We start from the raw sequence: 27,783 nt of genomic DNA on the forward strand, positions 1-27,783 counted from the left end.
TTTGTGAAGCGTCAAAAATCATTATTAAAGTCATCTTATGTGCTATTGATCAAGCAGCTTTTGTCACCTTGATGCATTTTCGATCATGGAATGACAGCCCAGAAAAAAGAGGGGGATCACTGTAGAAGTATACTCAACTGTGTTGCTCAAGCCCATCGCACGTATACTCTCATAGCACAGTACTGTCTATTTTACTGTCTAAGTTGGTTGCTTAGTAATTGTTGCGGTACTGTGTATAATACCTCTCTAAATATCTGCCATATTGTAAATTTGTACGCCCACCCTTCAATCTATAAAAGGCAACATGACGACAACGTTCGGACATCGATTTGATTGGGCGTTTCTGACTTTAAAGCTCTTCTTGCATTACAGCGCTTACTACTCGGTCATCCGGTGAAACAGTTTAGCCCGTTCTTCTGTACGCTTTTCTTCCTTTCTCGATCTCCGCGCGCTTATTGTTCTTCTTTCTCTCACTTTTGTTTATTTGACACAATTCCCATTTGAAAGAACGTCATGAATTCTGAAGACATTGCTGCGAATGAGCCGCTCCTTCCAAAGCCAATTAGCACTACCCAGGGCGGTAATCGTCGCAAGCACAAACTGTTGATCGTGCTTGGAATCACCGCTGCAGCTTTGCTCTTGATAACGGGTGTCGCAGTGACTACCTTAAAAGGACGTAAAGAAGGTACTCGCCTATCTTTTGATCATATATTCATTTTGTTTCCTCCTCCTCCTTTATACTGAATCAACCTGTTATTAATCATTTAATAAAATCACAAGGTCCTCAAAGTGCTGGACGTTTAGTAACAGGCAAACGGGCAGCTGTCGCCGTAGAAGCTGAGGAATGCTCAAATACAGGGGTTGAGAGTAAGACCTTTGATCAATAGACATGCTAATTTTTGTAATAGTCGTTGACGATATGTTATGATGTGTAGTATTAAAACAGGGTGGAAATGCCGTCGATGCAGCCATTGCATCCGCCTTGTGTATTGGTGTCATTGATAGTTTTGCAACAGGTTCGGAAATTGTGTGATAACGTGCTTAGATAAGACAATCTTCCTCCAAATTTGTTTATATTAACATAACGATTTCACTGAAATCACTACAGGACTCGGAGGGTAATTTTATCTTTTTATATAGCGTTACTAATTTGGTTGGAGGAAATGGGTGATTTCTTCGTCAGAATAGTCATTAACGTTGGTATTTTGTTTATAGAGGCGGTTTCATGCTGATTCGAGCACCTAATGGCACTTTTGAGTTCGTTGATTTCCGTGAAACAGCACCATTGGCTTCAGATAGGGACATGTTTATCGATGACTCAAAGGCAGCACAGGTTGGTGGCCTGGCGGTGGGCGTCCCGTGAGTATTCTTTTTTTTTTCTTAGAAAGGCAATTCAAGATGATGCTGTGATCATCATCAGGTTATTGGTGTATGGGGCCTGACGTAGAGCAAAAAGTTTTGACAATTATACTTTTTCTTTTCTGTTTATAATCCAGGGGAGAAGTTCGTGGATTCGAGCTCGCACATAAGCGGTAAAGATTTTGACAAAAGGAGATAAGGCAGAGAGTGGATTGTCATACTAATTGGAGGGTTACACATGCATTTTCGTTGTTTGTTTGTTTTTTCTAGCCATGGCAAATTACCGTGGGCCACACTGTTTGAACCAGCAATAAGAATTGCAAGGTACGGGTTCCGAGCAACGCCGTTACTGGAAACCCGTTTAAAGGTAAAAACAAAGAATTGTGGATATCAAGGCTTGTCTAAAACAAGGTTTGTTATTTACTAGTATTATCATTGTGGATATAGACAGCTGAAAGTTGGTTGATGACCATGCCCGAATGGACCGAAGTGTTTGCGCCAAACGAAACTTTAGCAAAAGCAGGTGACCTGATTGTTCGATCTAAACTTGCAGAGACCTTGGATACTATCGCCAGAGAAGGTCCCGATGCATTCTATACTGTAAATAACTTTATTTACTTAATTATTATTAATGCCCTTTTTCACAAATTAATAATGTTTTTACTAACGGAAAATGTGGCTAACTGATAGGGATATATTGCAGAAAGTTTAGTGAACGCGACACAGGCAGCAGGTGGAATCATGACCATGGAGGATATGGAAACTTACAAAGCAGTCATTCGACCTACAGTCAGCACATACTATCATGGCCGTAAGGTCACTACATGCACAACACCGACCAGTGGCCCACTTATTGCTAGCGTACTCAATATCCTCGAACGGTATAATTTCCCTGTCCATGGCATGGATGGTTTGAATATCCATCGGTTTGTTGAAGCGATGAAGTATGGGTTCGCATTTCGCACCGAGTTTGGAGACCCAGATTTTGTTGATAATGACGAACGAATCCTTGAGATTGCGACAAAAGAATGGGCGAATATCGTTCGACGGAATATTTCTGATGTGAGTGGATAAGTCGGGTGGTTGGTTGGTGGTGGTAGTAGTAGTGATGACGACTCGTAGCATTAGATACGCGCACAGTATGGGTTTTTCTAGCTCACATAAACACATGAAACACGTGCAGGATACCACGCATCCTCCCTTATATTACCAGCCAAAATTCGATCATATTTCATCGCATGGAACCATGCATTTGTCCGTTGTTGACGAGGATAATGGTGCAGTTGCCCTTACGTCTACAGTCAACTTATTGTTTGGAGCTCAAATCTTGGATCAAGCTACTGGTGTGATACTAAATGATGAAATGGATGACTTTTCGATACCAGGGTAACGTGTGCATTTTGCATTGCTTCTCTAGTCTGTTGTACTATGGCATGTGGTCTAACCGACGCATGCCGTTTGCCTTTTAAAATAGAAAACCTAACAAATTTGGCCTTTATCCGAGCGAGTACAATTATGTTGGTAAGTCTGCTTTGCGTGTGAAAAAAGATTAAAAGAAAGGAAGGATCATGGCATGCGCTGGAATTAGGATCAACAAACAATGGAAGAATCTAAACATGGCAACGTCGTTATTATGGATATTAGCTCCTGGCAAGCGACCGCTTTCGTCGATTACGCCCACTATCATTGAGCGTGACTCACAGTTTGAAATGGCTCTTGGTGGCTCAGGTGGTTCTTTGATTCCCACAGCCACATTAAGTGTACGGTTTATATATTATTCATCGTGCTCAATGACTAGGGTGGTGTGATCATTATCACTGACTTAAATTCAACACATGTAAAATTTATAGGTCCTTCTAAATGCCATTGATTTTGGTTATGATCTTTACGACTCTATCGAGCTTCCGCGGTTACATCATCAATTGTTGCCGAACATCTTGCTTGCTGAAGGAGATTATGATAGAGATATCCTGGAGCAATTGGCTCAGCGCGGTCACGAGGTATGGATCAACGAATTTATAACACATTGATATACTGACTTTATATCTGTATGTGTAGACCTTCATCCTTGGTGAGAATCAACGTGTCTCTGCAGTACAAGCGGTCCGACGCCTACCGGACGGCACTGTTCATGCCGCAAGTGATCCACGCAAGCTCGGATTAGCAGCTGCTTACTAGATAGGATACTTTTTTCGCTTCTTAATTTTTATCTTTTTGGAGTATATAATTAGCTTTGCGTGTACTAATGCATTTTGTTGAAGTATTCTTATCTGTGTATGTTTAATAGCGTAATATAAAGTCAAAAGATCCTTGAAATTTAGTAGTTTCACCAATTCCTTGCCGACATCTGCTGGGTAGCACTCCACTTAAAACCTACAGTACACCTACAAACTTATGTAATAGAGGAAGCTTACAGCCAAGGATATTGGAGTACCCATAGCAAGAAAATATGTTTTTAAAATTCTTATATGTACAAGCAATATCCACGAAACCACCCTCCACTTGAAAACGCTGACAATAGTGAAAGGGGCACTTGTGCATCCAAAAATCAATCTGAAACGTCTATAGCTCATTGATAATGGCAGCAACGTTTCAACCGTTTAAGTCCGTAGACGACTACAGTGGAAAAGGCCGTGGCTAAAACGATTATAGATACAACAGAAACGAACCAGGTGGTGCCCAAAGCAAACATGTATACTTAGCGCTTGAAGAACTTTACAGCCAATGTATTTATTCCATTAGAAAAATTGGAACGAGTATTGATCAAGAATTGATATGTAAAATACAATGATGAATGCTACTACTACAATTAAACTAAGCATGACAGAACATAGCCCTGTTCCAATATTGGTGTAATGGGAGAATGATCCACTGCGATGAAGTAATGCTTTTTGATGCTAATTATGTTGAAGGATACGATATTATATAATACATTTGTAAAACTAACAATCTTCGTGAGTTGCTAACATATCATCGGCGTGAGAGTGATTATAAAGCAAATAGGTTGAGCATATGAAAGGAACACGCAAGAATACCGTGGCATGGTTGGTCGGACGTTGTAAACCAAATGTCATACAAAGTCATTCCAGTTTACGATCATCTTGTTGAACGCATTCGACCCCAGACTGTTGGAATAGATAAAAACATTGACCATAGAGTGAGCATTTTTGATTTTAAGTGACGAGAAGTTAAGGCGACGAGAGCTTCTCGACATCTTCTATAATTGTTTAGGTGGGGGCATTGTACATGCTTAAAATGAAATATTGTATCGTTTTGTTCTTCATTGTAAGTGGCTTCAACAAATGGATGATGTGAGAGAGGAGAAAGGGAGTATGTATATTTACGAGGGAGAGCAAGCGAGAGAAGATATGGGTTCAAGTGGATTTGGTTGATGGCTGTGATGAAATGCTGCTGCTACAGGGCAAACAGTTTCGATAGCGGGTGTTAGGGTAATAATATGCCGTTGTCAAAATAGGTGCGTATGTGTGTGTGTGTGTGTGTGTCTACTGTTGTTGCGCTTCGAACTTTTGTCGAGACTGTGCGAAAAGTAATTCCTGCTGCCGTAACAGTTCCTCTTCCGCTATGCCTGTGTTCTCCAAACGTGTACTTTTTCGGTCTCGCTCCTATAAAGCAAAAGGATTTTTTAAATCAGTGCTCAGATACTCTCTCCAAACAACCAGAAGAAAGCGCACCAACTACTACTACTCCTACTGCTACCACAAACAATAGCAACTCTATCCGCACACACATAGAAACACTACCTTCTGTTGTTTTTTGTGTTCTTTATAAACTTCGTCTACTTCCTCTACGTAATCGTCAAAACCAAGAGCCTGCAGCGCAGCCACAACGTGTTCACCAGCGATCGTCTTTTTATTTTCGCGCTCGCAAATATCATTTGCCTCCGAAGCGATCAAGTGAATAAATTCTACATTGACCGAATTTAACAACTTGTACTTGACAGTGAAAAACACACACCATAACGAACTTACCGACGCAGGAATCAATAAGTAGATCTCGTGTGTCTTTGGCGCAAGCAATCTCATTTGGCATCATTTCGTTTATTAATTTTTGAACGGTGGCTATATGTTTTTTTTCCAAAATTGAGAAACACGATCACTATGAATTAACTGTTTTAAAAAGCAAAGTAGACTCGAAAGTGTAAGAGCAAGAGAAGTTTCCTTACCTTTTGGAAGCGACAGGTCATCATCGGCTGCTCCGGAACGTTCATTGTCACTCATAGTTGTGTATGTGCGTGTGTTGCAGGAAAAAAAAAGAAACGAGCTAATTAACAGCCACTGCCTGCTGGTCTTTCTGATAAATGCAAGAAAAATCCCGCACTGCGACTGACATTCGTGTGCAGTATCGTCTCAAGCTGCTCTACTGCTACTAGTCCGTATCATTAAGAGAGTAGTAATATTTATGAAGATATTAATCAATCCTGCTCCATTTTCAATAAATCAGTGTTTCTCTTCATCCCGTGTCTGACATTGTGCCAAAAAGCAAAGCAGATCACTTTTCTTAATAGAAATGATTAGAAAAACATTTGCAGCAGCAACAACGTCCTGATATAAGTTTGTAAATCTTCTGAATAATGTATTTATACCTTCTCTTCTTTCGGATGTGTTTAACTGATGTTCTCACAAGATATTGTACATAGCAGCATGCTGCCACGTACTGGAGGCATTCGATAATGTGAATACATGGACATTTAGGGTGAGTATCGAGCACCAATTTCATCAAACTCAACAGCAACACAAGCAATTAACTAGGAAAAATCAATTGAGCTTAAAGAAGCAAGCAAAACTCTATAGGATACCAGAAGAGACCGCATTTTAAAGCAGTGGATCCAAAGCCAACAGCGAGTTGCTGAAAAACGAATGTGTTCGAGGGTCAGAATTTCGATGTGCCCCGTATGCCGAAGAGCTATCAAGGCTAAAAACGCATGTATATCTTTCTACTACTGTATACCGCGAGGTAAAAATGCTTACTTTCTACTTTCATTTTATTAAAGCAGAAGTTTCTCACGTAGTGAATGATATAGCAGTAGACGATTATGACCATTAATGTGTGTCACCGCTTTTATTGAATATGATACGGTCTAAGGAGAGTAGTAAGGGTGACCCTAGAAAAAAAAATGATACTGACGCCAGCACTAGTAATGCAACCTAACGTATCTGAAACAGCAAAGAACTTGTTTGGTTCGTCATTACTACGAATACATTCATATCATGAAGACATCACTGTGCAGCCAGATGCCAAGGATAACAAAGTAATCGAGGAAATTTGGCCATCCTAACAGTTTGCATAGGGAGATTGCTGACCGAAAGCAAGATAGACTTAAAGAGCAAAGAACGATTCAAACAAAGAGCTGGGTATGCACGTTTTTGATCCCACCAGCTCTAAATCAGGTTAATAGTAGTGAAATCAAAAAAAAGTGTAAGCGGTGACGGCAACAAAACAAAACAAATTACACCTGTATACTAGTTGAGAATATACAGCAGTAGCAGTAACAGCAGTAATTTTACTCATGACTGTTGCTTAAGTGCATTCTACTGATAACAAGCTATTGATAAAAGAAGCTTCATCAAATTCTGACTTTTACTTTAAATGGTAAAGTGTGATTTTGTCTCAAAACACAGCAGCTGTGACGGGTTCGATATGCAATAGCGATAAAAAAGCGAGATGGATTACGTCGTTTTTTGTTTTTCTTCTTTTTACCAAGGGCTAAAATAACCTCACAGAGAAAGAAGCATTAGGTTTTTGTACGAAAACGTAGTTCACTTCTAATTTCTCTAACTGCAAAGGTCCAATATCGATATTCCGGCCCGCCTTTTCTTCCTATCACCAAGCGCATAAGAGGATAAGGGTGGTAATTGAGCTTTGTCTCTTTATACTCTCTTCCTCTTATTATCGTGGTCGGTTATGGAAAGGTGGTCGTACATCACTCTTTTAACTATTCTATCGTTTGTATGCTCACTTGTCAGTGTTGATAAGACCTGATAGATAGTGTGGAGTGAGTGGTCCACTCGGTGAGAAGAAGGTAGTTCGGCTTAGAAAGAAACAGTGCATTCACAGAAAGGGGTAGATGGTTCTTGTGGGTTTATGAATAAAAGGATCAAAAGCACCTTGGAATTGCATAGTGGCAGGGGGTGTAGATTACATAACTTGACAAGTAGTACATAGTACTCCCTACATGGGCATCATCATCTCATGCACCAAATTGACGAATCCTTCATGGTTGTGGCTTGTGAGTTATCAGTAGCTATTAGAAGCTTATTATGATGATACCACGGAAACATGATTCAAATACATATAAAATGGAGGGTCGCGAGTGAGGGGTGTATCTGGGGGGTGAGATCATTGTACAGATTTTTTTTTCAGGAACGGTTAATGAAACTCGGTAATACGAAAATAGCAAAACATGGTGATGTCATTTATTTGTAACGCGTAGAAGAGGGGCAGAGGGCTGTTATCATACTAGGAGCCGAGTGTTTTGGTGGTGTACACTTGTCGTATAGTGTGTATATGTGAGGAAAGGACGAGGAGGAGGGTAAAAAGCTTCAATGCACTTTACAGTCTTGTGTCTACAAGGCTGGTGACGATACGATGAGGCAAGGGATATATAGTAGTAGATAGCTGTCTTCTGTACTATTTATCTGGTGAGGGAGGGGGTCGAAGTAATAGGATATACATAAAAAGGGCAGCTGGAGTATAGTCGTTTATGTGGATACAGTGTATGGCTGTCGCGAACATGCAAGATATTTTTAACAAAGTTGGTCTATGGCACAGCAGAAACAAATGGCTGCCAAGCTACAATATTGCAATAGATTTCAGAGACTTAGAAAATTGTCAAAGACCAGGATAATCATTGTTTCTTAACTTACCATCCCCAACAGCAAGAACATGAGCTGTCGCTCGATTGTTCCTCTTGTTGGATAACAATTGTTTGTGGAGGAGGTGCAGGTTGATAGTAGCCGCCATCAGGAGGTTGCGAATAAAGCGGTTGGCCATCAGGACCTTCTTGAGGAGGAGGATAGTACGAAGACATGATGATGCAAATAGGATGGTATGATAGTAAAAAATTAAAAAGACAGAAAAAAACGTTTGTTCTTGTTGCTTCTTTTCTGTCTTTTCGTCCCTCTTATATATCTTTTTTTGTTGTTGTAAGAAATTAGATATAAACAACAACCATTTATCCTATTTACCGAGACCATTTCGAGTTTATGAAGTGTTCTGTGTGTGACACATGCACACTACTCACTAGTGGTGATATAAACTTTCTTCTCTACCCATTGTTATGCTTGGCTTCCGAGCTAGCCGACGGCGAGAGATAGAGCGTGTTGTTTTTTTGTACATATTCTGCAACAACAACAACAGAAACAGCAACCATTGCTCCGCTTCTATTCATATCCTCTCAATACGGCCAAGTCCCTGCGATTCTTGGCAATATGTATAAACATGCTGCCGATAAATTGCGCTTTTGATCTCATGTGGTACCAGCAATACTTACTATTAATATGGCTATTGAGTACGTACCTGAAAAAAAAGGGACAATCCATACAAAAGATTAAAATGAAAGGATGATGTAATCTCTGTGTATTTAAGTGATAATAGGAAAAAGACATGCACGTGGTGATATTGGTTGTTATAAGTATATACAGGTTAGAAGGAAAGATGGAGGAGAGAAAGAGAGGGCTATGTATGCGATACAATATGGTACAAGTTGTTGCTTTCCTCGGTCCGTCAAAAAGTAGAGCCCTATAACTTCGTGTGTCAAAGAACAGCTCCTTGTATGATTAGTGCTGATTGCTGTTATTGGCATTATAAACGCTTGGATCGGAATGGCGACGAAGCGGTGGCTGGACAGGACGCAATAGTGGCGGAGAACGTATTGCGTCCAAGTATGTCGGTAATTCGGGCGTTTGAGGTGTAGAAGGCTCAGCGGCAAAAAGATCAGTAACACCGCTGTTACCAGCAGGAGCAGGTTGAAAGGATCGCTGCACATCCATCCGTTGTCTCCATTCTTCTATGGGTCCCGACGATTTCCGCCGTGCTTCAAAAGATTGGGACGGTGTCAGGATTAATGACAAAGGAGGGGCTGAAGGTTGTTCTGCTGGTGATAGATGTTGTTGCTGTTGTTGCTGACCCATCAACGCTTTTTCGTTGCGCGGGTCTACTGGTATTATTGGTATATTAGAGTCGCCCACAGGAGGATCGTCGTAGTAGAGATATTGTCGTCGTGGTCCATGGCAGCATGGGCAGTAATCGTCATTTTGATTTTGATCGTACGTGTAATAGTCGTCGGTGACGGTATGGAACACCACGGATCGGTTCTCGACCGGGTCGTGTAAAACGACATGGAAATCCGGGTTCGTGGGATACATGCCGAATGGTTGGTTACCGTCACTATCACTACTGCTACTGCTACTGCTACTGCTGTTGCTGATTCCATGATAAGCAATGTCCTCGTCGTTATTATTATTGTTCGGATCAAAGTTTGTAGAGGAAGAAGAAGAAGAGGGAGATCTTCTTCTATGTCCCCGTCGTTGCTGTTGCTCTTGATAATTGGGGTAAATTTGCGTCAAAAGTGAGCGCATGTCATCGTGAATGACAGGCATCAAGTAGGTATGGTCGAAAAGCGGATTGCGATATTGGTCTTGCAACAAGGCTGACGAAGATGGTTTTTCATGGTGATCTTGCTCTCCTTCTTCTTCGTCTTGTAACGCCAAGGCCTCGCTTGATGTCAAGCGTTTTAAACGACGACCGTACCACCATTGGAACGCCAGGGTGAACATCGGCAATGGTATAATGCCTAAACCTTGCTCATACCCCCCCTTGAGCAACAAAAGCAAAAAGCTGACCAACTGAAAGACAATAGTCGAGAATATCGTCGAATGCAATACTGTTGGCCAGATGCGTCCGCCACTTTCAGTTTTAGTGACATATATGTACATCAACATGTACTTGTAGACAAACGACGACGTAACGAAATAGACGAGCGCAAAGGGTAGTACCAAGGGTGCTGTGGACGAATAGACTAAAGCAATTGTGAAGAAAAACAAGACGATGTTGTAATTCAACGCAAAGTCAAAGTTGGGCGGCATGGCCAATTTCTTGAACCGACGTGGCGTCAATCGCATAAAGTATTTCCGCAATGTCACCATCAGCACGGGCATGACTTGAACCAGCTCCAAGGAAACACCAAAGGCACGGATGCAGTACAAGTTAATCCAAAACGAAGACACATCGGACATGTTCTTCGCGAGCTGTGCAACGTATTCGGTAATGTACTCGTCGCCGAGAATGCCGTCCAAGACCAATTGGCGCAGCTGGCCGTAGAGACCGATAAACATGGACGAGATGGTGAACATCAGCAGGTGGTTGATCAGAAAGAAGATGTACAGCATGGCCAGCACTTTGCTGTCACGGGCCGTGCGTGTTAGATAGCCTTGCTTCATGGCCAGGTAGCGGAAAAAGTGCGGCAAGATGTAGAACAGAAAGGCCATGGTGAGTGGCGTGATGTAGGCTTGGATAAGGCCGATCACAAACGAGTGTTTTTCGATCATGCTGCGGGACTCAGGGTACATGCGAATCATGTTGACCATGTTGGACAGGGCCGATAGTATGGCAACTGTTGAGACATGTTAAGCTTTGATGTAATGTGTGCATGTGTACGATGTGATGTTGCATAAACAAGACACTTACTTGGAATGAGCCAAATAACCATGAATGACACAAACAGGCCTCGGCCAAGCCATACCTTGAGAGCCCGCATGGCTTGAGGAATGGACATGTTTGACCAAAAGATATCCTTGGCCGGTGGCGATATGCAAGCCCTCGTGTCGCTGAGACGACTACTTTTGCGCTTGAATTCTTTCAGCGCATTGTTTGCACTGCGCATGTTGCGGAACGTCACCCAGCCGTAGTCCAAAAGGGACTCTTTCTTGGTGGTGGAATTGAGGCGGACCATGCGGTTGAGGTCACTGACTTGCTTCGTGTAATAGTCGATCGCATCCATGGTCTCGCCCCGCTGGAATAGGCAAAACGGGAATGGCAATAATCGTCGATGGTGGTGTTGTTGTTTTTTCTTCCAAATCCGGATAGAGGGCCGTTTTCTATGACCCGGTGCACCTGCACACACGCACACGCAACAGGTATTTGTCAATAAAGAAGGAAGAAGGTTCATCCTGCACAATCATTGACCATAGAGCACATGCATGTGTGTGTGTGTTTGTGCACCCAACACATGCACACATGAAAAAAAAAACCCGCCACATTAAAGTGGCTTGCTCCTTCCTGCTCTCTCTTTCTCTTTCGATCTCCATCCAAAAGCAAAAGAAAAAAAAAAAACTCCCAATCCGGGGAGTGAGAGAGCACAATTACCTTTTGCGTACGCCGCCAACGCGTCCTCGAGGTGATACACGGCTTCTTGATACCGTTGCACCAGGTCAAGAAGCTTTGAGTTCTGCCGGCCCAGCCAGACCTGTTCGATCGGGTATTGAATAATGCCATGTCGCGTTTCCAGCCACGATTTAAAATCAACGTCCGAGCGCGCGGCATGTGCAGGGATGGATGAGACCAGCAGGGATCGGGAGGATAGGCTGTACGCTGGCGATCGACAGAATTTCTTGCGCATTGCAATGTAGTCGTTGGTTGCTCTGTGCAAGAAGTACACAACCACCGCCGTAAAGAACCAGGTCGCAACGACGGGCGACAGGTACCATGATTGGTCGGGATCCTGGACCTCCTGACCACCCCGAAAGTTGATGCCCGAGATTGAAAGAAAGCCAATGTCGAATGAAACAGGCGGCCAGTCGCTATTTACATCACAACAGCGTTGTTTTGTGCGTGTCGATTCGATTTGATAGACAAGGGATTGAAGGTGGTTCAACGTAAGCGTTTGTTGAAGGTAAGTAATTTTGTGTGACACGGGACGATGATTAGGACGGATATGTAATCATCACAGCGATTATTGTGCTGACGATGAGATGGCTTACCCAGTGATCCGAGTGGCGGCAACGTTGATTGGCATGAGGACTGCGAGGGCGATGATCGTCAGGACAATCAGGATGTTGCGAAGCGTGCGCATGAACCTCAGATAGAGCACGGCGTCGTAGCCTATACCATCGATAAGGAAGTCGTCTGAAACTTTTGCCAGCTGTCTCAGCCAATCGCTCCAGCCGAGCTCAGCATGTTTGGTGTCACTAGCATCACCACTACCACCATCACTTGTTGCACTACTGCTTCTAGTACTAGAACTGCTACTGCTACTGTTACTGCTACTACTGCTGCTGGTGCCATTTTTTTTTTTCGTCTTAGTTTTTTTTATTATCTCAGATTTTCGTGTCGTAAAGAGAGAGATAAAAGGAAAAGCTGCTATTTTTACCGAGTCGGGGTAGAGGTGGTTGAACCGATGCTCGCTTTGCTGGACGGGTATGCTAAAAAGTGTCGAGGCCGAAGGTAGCTGACGCACAGTATTACTACGATGGATATGGCCACGTTGATGCACAGCTGCATACCCATGGACTTCAGGGTCATATGCGCATCCTCCTCTGCTTGTTCTCGCAGAGCATCGTAAACTTCCATGTATTGGGGATGAAAGAGGTTTAAATAATAGCAAGAACAAGGAAAAAAAGAAAAAAAAAGGTGAAGGAAAAACCAACCAACAGAAAGGAGAAGGAAAAAAAAAATATAAAAGATGCCGGGTTTCACACGCGGGCTGCTGTCTCTTGTGTGTGAGTGAAAGGCTTTACTACTTTGTCTCCGATATAAAATTATCAGTCGCTAACAAGCCCGTATTCAAGGAACAAGCCTGTGTCCAAGGACCTTGTTATCATATCAACTCCACCTTTGCAACCTACTGGAGGACGTTGCAATTCCTTTCTAGTCGCGTCGATACTTAATAACGCTTATGACAACCACAATTTCTCTGTTAACAGAAATCCGGGTTGCTCTTCCCCAGGAAGTACCAAAAGAAGCTGAGATTGCTATATTGTCCTTTAGGCAATTCGGTCTCGGCTCGACATTTTGGCTAATGAAGAATTGCACTGCAATGTTATTTCTTTCACTTTTCGCTACGTATTCAGATTTACGTTCAGCTTTTGGAACATTGCTCTTTCTTGAACGATCGATAGCATAGAGAACAACAACGGTGAAAAGCGCCGGGTCGACAACTCAGCGAGACTATTTTGAAATGTCAGTGTGCAAAAGATTGATGTATAGACTTTAAATGATTATAGTTCGATTTATTTATTTTTATTGGCTTTGAAGGTATCAAAGTTCTTTGCGGGAAGAATGATGCATGTACGAGAAAAGTGCACAAGAAGATCCTCTTGGGTATCCGATTATGAACTTCTGTAGTTGTTGGCGGAACAAGACAACCAGGTACAACTTACTATTGGGTTGCTGGATGGGGGATGCTAAATCTACAACGTACCTCTTCTTAAGCTGAGTGCCATTCTACTGACTGAGAAGGCACGATAGTCATCGTGACTCAGGTGATATAATATGCAGCAGTGTATGCAGTAGTGTAATGAATTGCATATGGGAAGACAGACTCGCATTATACTTTCCACTACATATCGAAGCATAATGCTTTGTGCCTGTTGCTCATATATAAGTCTTGATCTCGTTGAGAATGATGAGCACGTATATCATTGCCGTCGATTTAATCCATCAATACACTCATACTTCAGAACATCAGGATTTTAAGCAAGTGTTTTGAAGCTAGTGGGAGGAAAAAGAAAGTGAGTTGGATTGAGCTCCTTGAGCAGAATACATAGCACTTGGTTTTGACATTAATATTATCTCGTTTGTGGACACTTTCATTATGATTCTAGCAGAGCCGTATCATATCTACTACTAGGTGGATGTGTTTCCTTTCTAGTATAATTGCAAAGACAGAACTCCCCTCTATGCTGCTGCCTACCACTGCTCTCCATCACAGCCTATTTTATCAACTGTATCATCCAATATTGAAGTGCCACATTGAGTGTGATGATGAAGAAAGCTATTGATACAACTGCAAATTAAAAGTAAAGCGAGCAATGATGTGTCGTTTACTATGTAGATCTTATCACTCGAAAACCAAGCCAGCACGACTTGATTTTTCCTCGGGGAAGGCTAAATGTGTACGACACACCCTCTGATAAAAGAAACCCCGCGAACCAGAGCACGCAAACTCGGGTCGGGCTTTTTTTTGTTTCTTTTCTAGTAATTCTTTTTTATTGGTAGTAGTCTCCAACCCCACATACTTTCTCTCTTTTTTTTTTCTCTCTCTTTCTTTATGGATTTAAAGCCGCAAGGAAGCAATACGAGTAATACACCAACCAACAATACCAACAGCAAAAACCAGGGGTCATCCACACCTTCAGCTGCCACCATGGATTCCGCCTCGGAATCAAATACGAGTACCCCACAACAACAGGACACAAAAAAGAAAAGAACAGGTCCAAAACGGCGGAAAGTGACTCATGGTGAGTTATATAATAACCCTTTCCCAATTGTTCCTTAATTTTCGAACCTGGTCTAATAATTCCCTGATTATTTCTTCTCACGACTACTTTAGCATGCGTATATTGTCGACGTTCACACATGACCTGTGATGAAGGTTATTATCGTTTTGTTTATAGCTATAAACTAATCAGCGTGAGAAGAAGAAGAGGGAAAAAAGGGACAACCTATTAATTGCGTTTTATTTTTTTATAGGTCGGCCTTGTCAGCGGTGTATAAAGCGAAGCATTGGCCATTTATGTCATGACGAACCAAAACATTCCAACAACTCGCAACCGAACAATAATAATAACAGTAGTAACAATAACCATGCCAATAAAAGCCGTGTGGCGCCACCTAGCACGAGTGCGCCTTACATGATGAACAATATGCCTAATGGTAAGTTATCTGTTCCTCTTGTCAAGATGTAATGTATATATATGTGTGTGTGTTTCTTGCGATAACGCTTATATGTATACTGATGATAAAATGATAATTGTAGGATTGAGTGGGAGCAGTAATTTGGGCGGGTTACCGATCCAATTCTTTGGCCAAATGGGTACTGGACAGCTCACGTTTGCAAGCGAACATATGGGCAACGAAATCTCGGTCATCAGGTAACTGAGAGTTGTACAGAGAGGGGAGATGATATAGACGAGTAGCAAAGATCTTGTCCGTTGCTTATCGATTGATATTTATGATCTAGTAATTTCCTTGATTCGTTGGATGGTGATGTCCAGGCAATGTATGGCAACAACAACAACAATAATAACGATAATGCAAACAATCAGCACAATGCAGTCGCAGCACCCGCTGTCAATACCACCGAAAAGTTCTTTTTGACTGCTGCTGATCCGTCCGATGGCAAGTTGGAAGATCGGTTGACAGAAGTGATCAATGCCAAATACGAAGCTGGATTCTTGAAACCATATAACTATGTCAATGGTTATGCACGGTTGCAAAAATACATGGATAACAAGTAAGAGGCTTACCAGTGGTTTTTTGTTGGTCAAGATGTCCTGTGATATGTGTAATTTAAACAGATTACTAAACATATTGCACTTTTTGTAGCATGTCTGCTTCAAGTCGGCAACGTATTTTGAATGTCATGGGCACGTTCCGACCGGCATTCCGATCTGTGGCGCAATCATTGACAGATATTGATTTAATTTTAGTAGAAGAAGCATTCGAGCGTTTGTTATTGGTAATTATTAATGATGGATGATGGAATTTCACAGGATCATGATACTGTGTCTGTATGTGTGTGCGTGTGCGTGAGGGAACGAAAAAGTAGATGGATAGGTCAAAAATCTGATAGGGTCGGCTGACTTGATATTAAAAGGGGGCCGTTACCCGATGTTGATCTCTGATTCGATCTAACAAATCACATATGTGTATAGGATTATGATCGTGTGTTTAGTTCCATGGGAATCCCAGCGTGTCTGTGGCGTCGTACAGGTGAAATCTATAAAGGAAATAAGGAATTTGCTTCACTTGTCAATGTTCCCATTGAAAATTTACGAGAAGTATGTTGCTGTTGTTTCTTATTCGTTAAAGATCAGGCAACGAGATTTATTAACTCTCTACTTTATTCAGGGGCGACTATGCATATACGAACTGATGGCAGAAGAATCGGCAGTTAATTACTGGGAGGTTTGTTTGTTTGTTTGAATATCTGTTACACATGAGCTTGTGGGGAGAGTGAAGAGGCTAGTGATTGTAAGAAAAAAAAATAACGTGCTCACAATGTTTATGTCTCTAGAAATACGGCAATATCGCTTTTGATCCTGGACAGAAGGCAGTATTAACGTCGTGCTTGTTGAAGAATCCGGATCCTGACAACACGAACGTCATTTCATGTTGTTTCTCATTTACGATACGGAGAGACAAATATAATATTCCGGTAAGCCATTCTCTAACTCAAATAAAGCGTGAAAAGAACATCCTTATCACTAATATCATATTACTATCGTTAGACGGTGATTGTTGGAAACTTTTTACCTGTACGCTTGCAATAATAGTTTTTATATACATCATACACACATATATACATTACTACAAAAGAAAAAGGAAAACAGGATTTTTCGTTTGATTGTACTTTTGACCGTATAACACTAAAGGCTATGATTTGCATTTATGTTGCCTGTGCATGATACATCAGCTGTGTTATAGTGATTCTAGAATATCAGTGTGTTTAACCTGGTTCGTGATACTTACTTCATGCCTCTTCTATTGCGTATACTCTAATGTCGGTCTACTTCCTCTGCTCAGAGACACTCTTATGAAGATTGAATCTTCCTCTTGCTCTGTAACAAAAAGCAACCATGCGTGTAGGATCAGTCCAGGGCGGATATGATAGGCACGCGTATTGTAATGTAGCCAACATATCAATAATGAGGACTGCTCAACTAGTAAAATGACGTTACGACATGTAGATAGCTCAAGAACATAGTGAAGCTTAATAGAGCCCTTATATCTATAGTAAGTTTGGCTTTAGCGAATGTAAAAGCGATGTATCTGTCTAAACATCTAGACTGACACCTATTTAGAATTCAAGACCAGCTCAACGAGAAGCTCTCATCTTCCATCAGCTACTACACGACAACCACATGTGCGAATACAACTTTAAATCAAAGTAAATATTGCAAGAGAAAATCAAGACACTAATTAATCGTTTTTTTTTCGGTAAATAGGCATTCATATCTCAGTATACGGCTGCAATGATGCATGTGTTGATGTGTATCATACCTACTTGTACTCCGCGCCTTTTGTTTTTTCGTGTAGCCCTTCATCAATTAAAGCCTTAAAAGTTCTTCCAACTCCACACTCTATACACAAAAAAAAACCTCCACATAGTGTATATATATGCGCACCAACACTGCTATCTGCGTAATAGGCACCTTCTTCTTGAGTCTTTTGCGCCTGTGCGCAGGCTCCAAGGGCAATGTCCAGCCCAACTTTTTATCCTGCGTCGACACATGCACACGAACCGAATGCCCAACAGCTGAACTACCTCTTTCGCTACGCCTGACATTATGGGATTGTCCAGAAAACTGCCGGTACAATTGCATGCAAGGGATTACCGATCGTGCCATTGCCAATGACGCCCCTGTATATCAATACTATGGGAAATGGCCTTTTTACCGAGTGTTTGGCATTCAGGAACCTGCCTCCGTCTTGTTCTCGATCGGCAATGGCTATGTCCACTATTACTATTACAAGATTCTACGACGCGACATTCCCAACGCATACTACTTGAAACCCTACATGCTCGTGTTTTCTATGGTGGGCATTAACGCTTGGATATGGAGCACAGTCTTTCACGCCAGAGATTTCCCCATCACGGAAAAACTCGACTATTTTTCGGCCGGTTTGTTTATCCTGTACTCATTGTACTATGCGCTCATTCGTCTATTCCATATCCGCAACCAAGTCGTGCTACGGCTCCTGTCGGTGGTCGTGACAGCCATGTTTTTAGCGCATATTTCGTACCTGTCGTTCTATACATTTGATTATGGATACAACATGATGGCCTCTGTTGTCGTTGGGAGTTTAGTGCTCTTGCTATGGGTTGGATGGACGATTCTGCAGTACACTAAGGAAAAGAACAAACATCGTCGGTCCTATGCGTATCTGGTGATTCTCTCGGTGGCAGGCACATCGGCGGCTATGGCATTGGAATTGTTCGACTTCCCTCCCTTTTTGCGTGTGTTTGATGCTCATAGTCTGTGGCATTTCTCCACAATTCCTCTGATGACACTCTGGTATCGGTTTGTGTTGCTGGATACGCCCAATGAGATGCGAATTGGAAAATACTAGATTTTACTCGTACCTTTTTTTTTATTTATTAAATTGATAAATTATAATACCCAATTTTTCTATCTTTATAAGCTAATTTTTTTGGTGATTTTGTATACTTAGCACTGCAGTATGAAGAAGACTGAAACCATGGAACTTATATACTACTTCAATGCTCGTCATACATGCTGCTGTGACCAGCAAGCTTCATTACATAGAGTCCTCGTTACGATCTTTATAACGGTATCATAGAGACCGAAATGATTTGCCGTCAATTTATTCGCATGGTCTATTCTCGCTCTCTTTCTTTCTATTCCCAGTCAATCTGAGTAATAGCTATATCGTATATCTGATATGCATGAGAGGTGATAAAGCTCAAATAGTCAAGATATCAAAGATGATATGTATAAGCTCGTGCACTGCTGAATCATTGGAAAAGCGTACCCTGCTGTACAGGGTTTTTGCATTAAGAGAATGAGGTTGTAACACAAGCTGAGATGAATGCATTCTTGGAGCAAGTTTGGTTTTCCAAGCACTTGAATGTAACTTAAGGTTTCTGGGAGTTTGCATCGTTTACTGATGTTGAAAAAAGCGCGGGGCAACAAAGTTGCTTATCGGGCCACTGCAGTTGCCATGCAACCCAGATAACTCGGCTGATGCCGTTGTCAAGGGGTACGATAGTAACCATAATTATGTATAACACGCAAATCATACTTGCTAGTCTTTATTCGCCTGCTTCTACATCTCTCACTTGACACTTATTTACTTACAGCGAGTGCGTAGCCACCATCGATGTATAGGTCAAGAAAAGTACCGAACATTGATCATTGTCATCGGTGTCGGCAGATTAGCGAGGATAAGAAGAGAGCAGGGCAGGCCAGGACAGGGCACCAAGCCTCAGCTGACCCACCAAAAAGCATCACAGACGGCGGAAACAATAAAAGAGAAAAAAATGCTACTGATGTCATGTTACACGTTTGTGCTTTTTAATACGAGGCTAGAGATCGTTACACGCTCTATTCTCAAAGGGTATGCCGAAGGAACCGCAATACCAATTGTTTTTTTTTTCTTGTGCACCAGCCAGCCAAAAATAATTCTTCTCTTTTTTTCTCTTCATTAACTCTTTTATTACATATACCCCACCTCTCGCCGTTTATACAACAATAGCGCTACTATATGTCACCAACACCAACACTCAGTAGAAGACGATCATTTGGTAGTTGGATTCGCAGGCTGGCTTCTGGAACAGGAGGTGGCACGAATACACGAAAAGTCGGCCCTGTGGGTTCTAGAAAATCTAGAGGTGAGTCATTGTTTGTCTCTATGCAATATTGCACAGCAACAACTTTTCTTGTATGACTTTTGCGCGGGTTTTACTAGTATTCGAAGTTGTTGTCGAGGATAGATAATTGAAGATAATGGTGGTAAATAGGTGTTTATGGAGTTCCTGTATGCGAATCGATCTGTTATGCTCGATCCACGGTCGGCTATGTCGACGAAGATGCTATCAAGCATAGACGAGCAGGAATTATCCCGCTTGTCGTGGCTAAATGTGGATCATTCTTAAAGGCGCATGGTAAAAAAGTACTCCTATATCTATGTCACTTCATAGCAGATTAAATGTTGTTACTTAATGCAAATCCATCATATAAAAAAACCTAGCTCTGCAGACGGAAGGCATATTCCGGATTTCTGGCAGCACCAAACGCATTAATGCCCTGCAGGCGATATTTGACGATCCAAAAGAATCCTATGGTCTCAACTTGAACTGGCTTGGCTATACTGCTCATGACGCGAGCACAGCACTGCGTCGCTACCTTAACAAGCTTCCTGAGCCCGTCATTCCCCATGCATTCTATAAGGATTTTCGTAATGTCATGAGTAAGTGCTTTTCTGGAGATTGTATAGTGTTTCTGAATGGGTTGGTCGTATGCCAAGTCAACATGAGAAATCTTTAAGCTGTGTCTTTGAGTAAGCTAATATACCGCTCTACATAATTAAGGTGACAATCATTACCACTCCCTCGAGGAACGGATTGAAGCTTTTCAACACTTAATTCAACATCTGCCTATCCCACACCAACACTTGCTGCTTTATATGCTGGACTTGCTGAGTCTATTTGCGTCTAATGCAGCAGAAACCAAAATGGATGCCGCCAATTTAGCAGTGGTCTTTGCGCCCGGCATATTGAGTCATCCACAGCACCATTCTCCTGTGCAGTACCGCATCTCACAGCGTGTCTTGGAGTTCTTGATCGAGTTCCAAGTCTTGTTTACAATGCAGTTATTATCGCAAGGGTCCACAAAGAGGTTAAAGGGTGCACCGCCTGTACCACCGTTGCCCAAGAGCTTTGTTGATCCACGAGCCACAAAAAGTGATCCGCTCCTGCCACTGTCGCCTCAGCCAGTCCGTCCGATCCCGCGTCAGCTTTTGGCAGATGTGCCGCTCGATGAAAAGACGTCTGAAGACGATGATGATCCATTGCCGCCGTCACTGCCGATGCCCAAGAAAGCAGGACCACAACCACCACAAGAAGAGGAAATGCTGTCAACACCTTTGCCAGCAGTGGTACTGCCACGTCCGAGATCTGCTGCTGAGGCATCCACTTATACATCCGTCTCTCAACGAGCGCCCAACGACCAGCCAGTTGCAGATGGAGAAGAGCAAGAGGAGGATTACGATGCACCTACTCCACGAGCCATGTCGCCACTTTCTCCGCCACATTTAACGGAAGAAAATCCATCAGAGCCGCCTAGAAATATGCTTCAAGAACTACGTGCTTTAAGGGATAATTTGCTACGCATGATGCCAGGTAAAATACTAATAATACTAGAACAAGTAGATGATAAACGCGCGCGTGCGTAAAAAAAGGGGCAAAAAAAATAGAGACGTTTAGTGTGGCTCAAACTTTAAATTTATTTTAACAAAATAGACAAGCCCATCTACAAGGCATGGATCGGTCTTATGAATATCGTGATGCTGGTGTTGATCTACGAACTGTATCAGGCTTTATGGGGAATGTGCTGCTTTGAGCCATACTTTTTCTTTGTGGGATTCACCATGTACTGGACACTCCTATTATACGGAATCCAATGGAAAGGCAATGTTGAGCCACATTATGAGCAATACCGCGGTGGATGGCTTGGTGGTGGTGATGAAGCTCAGGATGACAAGAAAATCATAAGCGAGGACGATGATAGCGACGGCCTGTCCTTGTTTGACGATATTTCGATTGCAGAGCAAGATGTCGAGGAAGCTATGCTACGCGATACCATGTGTGAATGGCACAGTCTCCTCAGTCGATCGTGGCGGATCAATAATAACGACGAAAATGGACAAAAGGATTCGGATATGACATCAATTATGAGTGTATCAAGCCGATTCAACGAGGAGGAAGGACTAGGAGAAGCTCAAGGGGAAAGAGGTGCCAATAGCAATATCCCACAAGACTATAACGACGACTACGACTACGACAATGACACTGCTACGGATTCTGTGCCGGACATTGACTTCCATGCGCTCTGGAACCGTCACCAGCAAATTCTCCAAGATGCAGAACTGGCTGCCAAGATACAAGAAAATGAAAAAATGCAATTCAGACGAAGGTCACAGAGTAGTGGCGATAACCATGAGGAATGGAAGATCCGCTATTACCAACGGTAATAGAACCAATGAGGGAGGATCGTCGTTGTTGTCGTCGTCCGTCATCATTGACAGAGCACCCTTTATATTTCCCACATACACACACTCCTTATTTTATCTGTTTGTGCATAACTTAATGTATGCCGCTCCACCCCCTCTCCCACGCACATCTTTTGTTTTATTAATTTTGTGCGTGCGTGATCTTGTCAAGAGAGGAAGAGGGGATGTGTATCAAACAACCCGATCCGTCACGTGTTAATTTGTACAAATTTTGACAAGCTTAATCCAACAAACTTTATATAAAAAAGCGATCTAGACACAGTCCAGAAAAGATCTTCTTCTTCTTATCCGCAACATCCAGTAATCATTCCGCTATTATGAAGGTCTCGTCGTCCGCCATTTTGCTTCTCGCGTTCTTGTCCACTGCTGCCTTTGCCAAGCAAGACCAGTATGACGAACAGGCCGTTGCTCCTGCACCCACGGCTGGCCAAGGCGCCATGCCGGCATCCTCCTCAGATGCAGCATCCTCTCCTGTAGCTGACACTGCCGCCCCTACCGGTACCGCCGGCCACTCTTCATCCGCAGCTTCATCGGCTGCTCCTACATCGGGTCCTTCTAGTGCCGCTCCAGCTAATCTTTCGTCTGCGAGCAACAGTGGTAAGTTCCACGAGTAATGATCCAGATGAGCACTTTTGTGTGTGTATATCAAAACAAGAGTCTGACATTTTGGTGTATCATTTGTGAATATTAGCTTCGTCCGCAGGCGCATCCTCTGCAGGCTATGGTGGTAGCAGACACAGTCCTACATCCATGGGCGGCAGTAAGCCCACTCACCGCTCCAGCACATCTCTCAACCGATCCGACGCCACCGCTTTGAGTGCTGGAAACGCACTTGCCCTCACTGGTGCCACTGTTGCTGTTGGTTTGAGCTTGTTCCAGCTCTTCTAATTTCAGTGAAAAGGACCACAAAAAAAGAGTTTCCTTTTCTCTCTCTGATCATACCTCTCATTCAAAGCTGTCCTGCTTTCCTTCCATAACACCCCTTATTGCATCGTAATAAAGCATTTCATCATCACATTGTTTGTTCATACTTCGATTATATACAAAACAATAATAGTAGTAGCGCTTTTTTTTCCTTCTTTGAATGGCTCGTATGTATGCACCATGATTGACATTAACAACTGATATAAAAAGTACAAAAGTGTCAGGAAGTGTCGTATATGTAGCAACTTTATCTTGATGGGGTATACATAGGAGCTTCTGGTTGTGTTCAGTCTGCCTTCATCACTTCCTCTTCCTCTTCTTTCTTGCCTAAAAGACACTGTGATCATCCGCACAACATTAGCTAAGATACCACTTAAAGATCATTTCATCTGAGGTGTGTTAAAGAAGCTCGCTACCACAATGCACGATGACTCCTTCAGCTCTTAAGCTTTATGTGACCCGAGAATTTGTGCCAGTATGTCTAACAGCACTTACAGAAAGATAACTGATCGCAGACGCTACTTAAAAGTGGAAATCAAAACACAGGCGAAAGGCCTCTTGCATAAAGTGTGTAACATCTCCAATTGAGAAGATACGAGAGGCGTACGAGCATTACCAACGACCGCTTTCTTGAAGTGTAGTCTCATGACACTCTGCAGTACTCAAAAATATATTTTACGCTACACGAGTATATGCACCATGAAATAAATCATGTGCAGTAGCAATACTGAAAGAAGGAAATGGTTCTTGCTCCTTCAAGACAAGGCATACATCTCGAAAACGTGTTGCCGATCCGGCGTGATGAAAGTCAATACAAGTTAACGTTTTTATTTGATCAGTGGCAGCCAAGAATGGTTTAACAGAATAGCGGCCAATATTTTATGATTTTTTAAAATAGTCATATCACGATTCCAGCATACCGAGTTGCTCATCACTATTGAAATAGTGATAGCACCAAGCAGCTCACTATTGACGAAAGGGGAAGTCAAGGAACACGGTACTCCACCACGCTTTCCAACATACTATGGATTGCTGCAGATCCAATCATAGTACTGGAACGTGACAAAATAACTCTTTGCCTCATATCATATCAATAAAAGGAGCAACAACAACTGCGAGAACCGTCTCCAAATTGACCATAGAAGTACGATACATAGCACGATATCTAGAGAGCTCGCTAGTGTATTAGAGAAGATTTTAATGAAAGCAACGTTTTCAAATAAAGAGTCGATGCTCTGATCTGACTGGCTTATCGCAAACGCTTGTGCTAGATCAATACTATCTCCTTTCAATACAGATGTTGCGTCCCACGAACTTAAATATCTCTGGCCAACATCTATGACTTTATGCTCAAAACCTGCAGCAGTAGCAAAGTGTGATGATAGAGCTTTAATAAAGATAATAAGGGACAAGATTAAGTATCTTTGAGATGATGTTTTATTCCAACAAAAGATAAAGCTCTTTTATATTCTAGCTATTAAGACGGCGATATCAATTCATCCGACTAATGGGTAAACTATGTGATAGAGGATGGATCAAGGACGTATCAGAACTTCTATTGAAGTCGCTATGTTAATCGGGCACATCTTTGAAACCGGCGTTAGCTGATGTAATGGCCGAGGTACCTGTTGATAGGTTCATTATCCTGTTCACGTAAGGTGGATCATCTGAGTGAGAGATTTTATTCAATAGTGTTTAGCCGAAATGCCGTAGTGTTCATACGTGTGTGCTATAATGTTTAACCGAATATCTTATTGTTGATATCTTAAGCAGTGTATTAATGTGGTTCACCACACAAAATGATCGAACTGGCGAACCCAAAAAGACAATATAAGAGCGCGCATGATGCTCCCATCTATAATAAAATATATTATTCGCATGTACAACACAGCGCCGCAGGAGTTTATGTAACAGGTGTAAAAAGATCGCAGCCGAAATGATAAATACGAATGGAGACACAAGCCTTTATGTCAGGCTCCACCACGCTTCTTTCATCAAACAATCGAACTAGTTATCCTACCCAGAAAAGACTAGTCACTGCCGCTCCGAACGACACCTTTTTTCACCAATGTTCACAGCAATCAGCACATCTGAAGTTGGCCCGTTCATCGCGCTTAAAAAACTGCATAAACTATGCGAATCTCTTTATAGTATATTGATTCGAGTCCGAAATAACCACGAGGGTGCATAATCATGCGAGTATTCGTGATATCCACTACCCGTCAGTTTTGCTTATGCGTGCACTGCGACAATTACAGCAGCACACCATCATAGAAAATTTAGTCGGCAACCGTTTTCTCCTCTGTTTCAAATGTAGCATTCACAACAGCATCAAACCGAAATTTTCGATTTTGGTTATGTGCGTACCGCGTGTTTAACCTGATGAGAACTGAGCGATTTCTTTAACGGTGGCACCGCTAGAGTAAATATATATGTAACTGATATATTACTGATGCGAGCTCTGTTATACGCAAAAGAAGGATGCATCCTTGTAACTTCTTATTGCCTTTTTGATTCCAGTCTCATGACGGCGACCTTGTCCTCTCTGTATGCTATATATAGCACACATGTAAAAGATGATATCATCGTTGTTTATTAAATAACGTGACACAAAACGAGTTTCCGCTCCTGTCTACATAAGAGAGAAAGAAGTTTCTCATTTTTGACGAAAATATATTCTCCTATCATGCTTTTCCATGGAACCTTTGTTCACACACCGAAACGAGGCGAATTGGTTATTTTAACAGACACACTACTTGCTGTCGATGAGACGACGGGGCGCATCGCCACTCTCTTGCCTGGTATACCACGTACACAACTCGAAGCAACAATCCAAACAACACAGCTGCAGCAGCATACACTGACATTATTATCGCCGACTCAATTCATTCTACCGGGATTTATCGATACGCATATCCATGCACCACAAATCACCTACGCAGGCACAGGCACCGACGTGCCCCTCATGGTCTGGTTAAACCTATATGCCTTTCCGGCCGAAAAGAAGTTCAAAGACGTCGAATGGGCGCGCTACGTTTACCCCAAACTTGTTGATCGATTATTGCGTAACGGCACGACCACAGCCCTGTATTTCGGCTCGCTACATCTGGAGGCCAACAAGGTTTTAGCCAACACAACCTTAAATGCAGGCCAACGCGCGTTTATCGGCAAAGTGTGCATCGACCAAAATTCGCCAGATGATTATATAGAATCCACCGAGAATGCTGTGAGGGACACGGAAGCATTCATCCAATACTGTTTATCATTGGGCCAACGGAAGGAAGAGGGATTGTTGCTGACGCCAGTGGTGACACCAAGGTTTTTACCGACTTGTTCAATCCCATTGTTGGAACAACTGGGTCAGTTGGCAAAACGATACGATGTGCCAATCCAGTCGCATATTTCTGAATCGTTGGATGAGGTGGCGTTCGTTCAACAGTTGTATGGCTCAGAAATAAGCGATACTGAAATATTTGATAAAACTGGCTTACTGACACCGCGCACGGTGATGGCTCATGGCGTTCATTTGAATTACCAAGACACGCAGACGCTTGCACAACGTGGTACGGCGGTCGCTGTGTGTCCTTTGTCCAACGCGTACTTTGCTAATGGGGTGTTTCCTAGCACGCGATTCAGCTATATTAAACAAGGCCTAGGTACAGACATAGGAGGTGGCTATGCACCGTCGATGTTGAGTTCGATAAGGCATCTGATCACTGCATCACGCTATCTTGCAAGCACCGCTGCCGCCGCCGCCGCCGCCCTGCATGGTGCTGGTGCTGATGCTGGTGTTGATAATAGCAACAATCATGCAGGGGTAACAGCAGCAGCAGCTGCAGCAGCGGATTTAGAGAAGGGCGACATTATCATGGATTGGAGGACTGGGCTCTATATGGCTACACGGGGCGGTGCAGAATGTCTACAGATACAAGATCAAGTTGGATCATTTCAGGTTGGCATGTCGTTTGATGCCATTTTGGTCGACGTGGCTGTTTCTGGAACGCCTATCGATCTGTTCCCTGGCAATGATGATAGATTGGAGGATTACGTGGAAAAGTTCATTAATCTCGGGGACGATAGAAATATTACCAACGTCTGGGTTAATGGTCAAAACGTGCTGTCGTTATCAAGATAGGCAGTATGTAATTACTCTCGTCATAAAAATGTACTACCATGTATACTCTCGACGCCATTCCTGATTTGCCCGCTTATTTCTAAACTGTGCTATCTCTTTCTACAGACCAGACCATAAGTTCTTTTTTAGTGAATGAACAAGTTTTTATTTTTGTGCGTTATTGATGCGGCGGAAACGGTGGTTAGACGAGGGATAAACAAGAAAAATCATTCTAAAGAAACTTGTACAACAAAATGTGGAACGATTTGGTTGGTTGGTTGATTGGCTATTTGTTGAGGATGGATTGTTTGTGATGTGCTTTGTGTTTGTCTGTTTGTGGCGAGAAGTGAGATGGATTTAAATAAAATCTGTACAGTATGTGGGAAAAGAAAAAA

General features: G+C 42.5%; 9 protein-coding genes across 9 annotated transcripts; 6 read left to right on the plus strand and 3 right to left on the minus strand.

Moving 5' to 3' along the window:
• Positions 1-513: 513 nt before the first annotated feature.
• BDB00DRAFT_882528 (nucleophile aminohydrolase) lies at positions 514-3,537 on the plus strand (the record flags this gene model as incomplete). Its single annotated transcript, XM_053128155.1, has 12 exons — positions 514-676; positions 781-867; positions 936-1,016; positions 1,218-1,359; positions 1,497-1,532; positions 1,630-1,726; positions 1,807-1,959; positions 2,050-2,421; positions 2,543-2,745; positions 2,834-2,880; positions 3,004-3,119; positions 3,418-3,537. The coding sequence occupies 12 exons, from the start codon at positions 514-516 to the stop codon at positions 3,535-3,537; spliced, it is 1,617 nt and encodes a 538-aa protein (XP_052981508.1).
• Positions 3,538-4,397: 860 nt separating this feature from the next.
• On the minus strand, positions 4,398-5,763 carry BDB00DRAFT_258563 (histone-fold-containing protein). The gene is made up of 4 exons (XM_053116688.1): positions 5,543-5,763; positions 5,349-5,438; positions 5,121-5,284; positions 4,398-4,982 (listed from the first exon to the last, which is right to left on the minus strand). The coding sequence occupies exons 1-4, from the start codon at positions 5,595-5,597 to the stop codon at positions 4,863-4,865; spliced, it is 429 nt and encodes a 142-aa protein (XP_052981509.1). The 5' UTR covers positions 5,598-5,763; the 3' UTR covers positions 4,398-4,862.
• A 2,009-nt stretch (positions 5,764-7,772) lies between these two features.
• BDB00DRAFT_815265 (uncharacterized protein) lies at positions 7,773-8,798 on the minus strand. Its single transcript, XM_053122893.1, has 2 exons — positions 8,244-8,798; positions 7,773-8,169 (listed from the first exon to the last, which is right to left on the minus strand). Exons 1-2 carry the CDS (start codon positions 8,405-8,407, stop codon positions 8,124-8,126), a joined length of 210 nt encoding a protein of 69 aa, XP_052981510.1. The 5' UTR covers positions 8,408-8,798; the 3' UTR covers positions 7,773-8,123.
• Positions 8,755-13,059, minus strand: BDB00DRAFT_815269 (uncharacterized protein). The gene is made up of 5 exons (XM_053122894.1): positions 12,746-13,059; positions 12,357-12,650; positions 11,743-12,176; positions 11,065-11,490; positions 8,755-10,990 (listed from the first exon to the last, which is right to left on the minus strand). The coding sequence occupies exons 1-5, from the start codon at positions 12,943-12,945 to the stop codon at positions 9,156-9,158; spliced, it is 3,189 nt and encodes a 1,062-aa protein (XP_052981511.1). The 5' UTR covers positions 12,946-13,059; the 3' UTR covers positions 8,755-9,155.
• A 1,585-nt stretch (positions 13,060-14,644) lies between these two features.
• On the plus strand, positions 14,645-16,868 carry BDB00DRAFT_760486 (uncharacterized protein; the record flags this gene model as incomplete). The annotated part of the gene is made up of 10 exons (XM_053119215.1): positions 14,645-14,834; positions 14,927-14,968; positions 15,067-15,216; positions 15,353-15,467; positions 15,557-15,829; positions 15,922-16,054; positions 16,251-16,376; positions 16,447-16,503; positions 16,613-16,753; positions 16,827-16,868. The coding sequence occupies 10 exons, from the start codon at positions 14,645-14,647 to the stop codon at positions 16,866-16,868; spliced, it is 1,269 nt and encodes a 422-aa protein (XP_052981512.1).
• Positions 16,869-17,388: 520 nt separating this feature from the next.
• On the plus strand, positions 17,389-18,744 carry BDB00DRAFT_259044 (Per1-like protein). Its single transcript, XM_053116689.1, has 2 exons — positions 17,389-17,461; positions 17,544-18,744. Exon 2 carries the CDS (start codon positions 17,716-17,718, stop codon positions 18,667-18,669), a length of 954 nt encoding a protein of 317 aa, XP_052981513.1. The 5' UTR covers positions 17,389-17,461; positions 17,544-17,715; the 3' UTR covers positions 18,670-18,744.
• A 988-nt stretch (positions 18,745-19,732) lies between these two features.
• BDB00DRAFT_259047 (uncharacterized protein) lies at positions 19,733-22,489 on the plus strand. The gene is made up of 5 exons (XM_053116690.1): positions 19,733-19,951; positions 20,081-20,224; positions 20,311-20,529; positions 20,651-21,460; positions 21,581-22,489. The coding sequence occupies exons 1-5, from the start codon at positions 19,825-19,827 to the stop codon at positions 22,309-22,311; spliced, it is 2,031 nt and encodes a 676-aa protein (XP_052981514.1). The 5' UTR covers positions 19,733-19,824; the 3' UTR covers positions 22,312-22,489.
• Positions 22,490-22,667: 178 nt separating this feature from the next.
• BDB00DRAFT_870698 (uncharacterized protein) lies at positions 22,668-23,238 on the plus strand (the record flags this gene model as incomplete). The annotated part of the gene is made up of 2 exons (XM_053126739.1): positions 22,668-22,947; positions 23,042-23,238. 2 exons carry the CDS (start codon positions 22,668-22,670, stop codon positions 23,236-23,238), a joined length of 477 nt encoding a protein of 158 aa, XP_052981515.1.
• A 2,713-nt stretch (positions 23,239-25,951) lies between these two features.
• On the plus strand, positions 25,952-27,538 carry BDB00DRAFT_815281 (uncharacterized protein). Its single transcript, XM_053122895.1, has 2 exons — positions 25,952-27,412; positions 27,515-27,538. The coding sequence occupies exon 1, from the start codon at positions 25,961-25,963 to the stop codon at positions 27,407-27,409; it is 1,449 nt and encodes a 482-aa protein (XP_052981516.1). The 5' UTR covers positions 25,952-25,960; the 3' UTR covers positions 27,410-27,412; positions 27,515-27,538.
• The last annotated feature ends 245 nt before the right edge of the window (positions 27,539-27,783 follow it).

Source organism: Zychaea mexicana (genome assembly GCF_025766255.1).
Source record: "Zychaea mexicana strain RSA 1403 chromosome Unknown BDB00scaffold_22, whole genome shotgun sequence".
NCBI classification, from domain to species: Eukaryota; Fungi; Mucoromycota; class Mucoromycetes; order Mucorales; family Lichtheimiaceae; genus Zychaea; species Zychaea mexicana.

Coding starts and splice junctions, on each gene's coding strand:
- BDB00DRAFT_259047 (XM_053116690.1), top strand. CDS start 19,825: ATGTCACCAACACCAACACTCAGTAGAAGACGATCATTTGGTAGTTGG. Junction 20,530..20,650: donor GGATTTTCGTAATGTCATGA/GTAAGTGCTTTT, acceptor TACATAATTAAG/GTGACAATCATTACCACTCC. Junction 21,461..21,580: donor TTTGCTACGCATGATGCCAG/GTAAAATACTAA, acceptor TTAACAAAATAG/ACAAGCCCATCTACAAGGCA.
- BDB00DRAFT_259044 (XM_053116689.1), top strand. CDS start 17,716: ATGCGCACCAACACTGCTATCTGCGTAATAGGCACCTTCTTCTTGAGT.
- BDB00DRAFT_815269 (XM_053122894.1), bottom strand. CDS start 12,945: ATGGAAGTTTACGATGCTCTGCGAGAACAAGCAGAGGAGGATGCGCAT. Junction 12,177..12,356: donor GCCGCCACTCGGATCACTGG/GTAAGCCATCTC, acceptor TGATGTAAATAG/CGACTGGCCGCCTGTTTCAT. Junction 10,991..11,064: donor GGTTATTTGGCTCATTCCAA/GTAAGTGTCTTG, acceptor ATGTCTCAACAG/TTGCCATACTATCGGCCCTG.
- BDB00DRAFT_815281 (XM_053122895.1), top strand. CDS start 25,961: ATGCTTTTCCATGGAACCTTTGTTCACACACCGAAACGAGGCGAATTG.
- BDB00DRAFT_815265 (XM_053122893.1), bottom strand. CDS start 8,407: ATGTCTTCGTACTATCCTCCTCCTCAAGAAGGTCCTGATGGCCAACCG. Junction 8,170..8,243: donor TGTTCTTGCTGTTGGGGATG/GTAAGTTAAGAA, acceptor GCAATATTGTAG/CTTGGCAGCCATTTGTTTCT.
- BDB00DRAFT_258563 (XM_053116688.1), bottom strand. CDS start 5,597: ATGAGTGACAATGAACGTTCCGGAGCAGCCGATGATGACCTGTCGCTT. Junction 5,285..5,348: donor ACTTATTGATTCCTGCGTCG/GTAAGTTCGTTA, acceptor CGGTCAATGTAG/AATTTATTCACTTGATCGCT. Junction 4,983..5,120: donor AACACAAAAAACAACAGAAG/GTAGTGTTTCTA, acceptor TTTGCTTTATAG/GAGCGAGACCGAAAAAGTAC.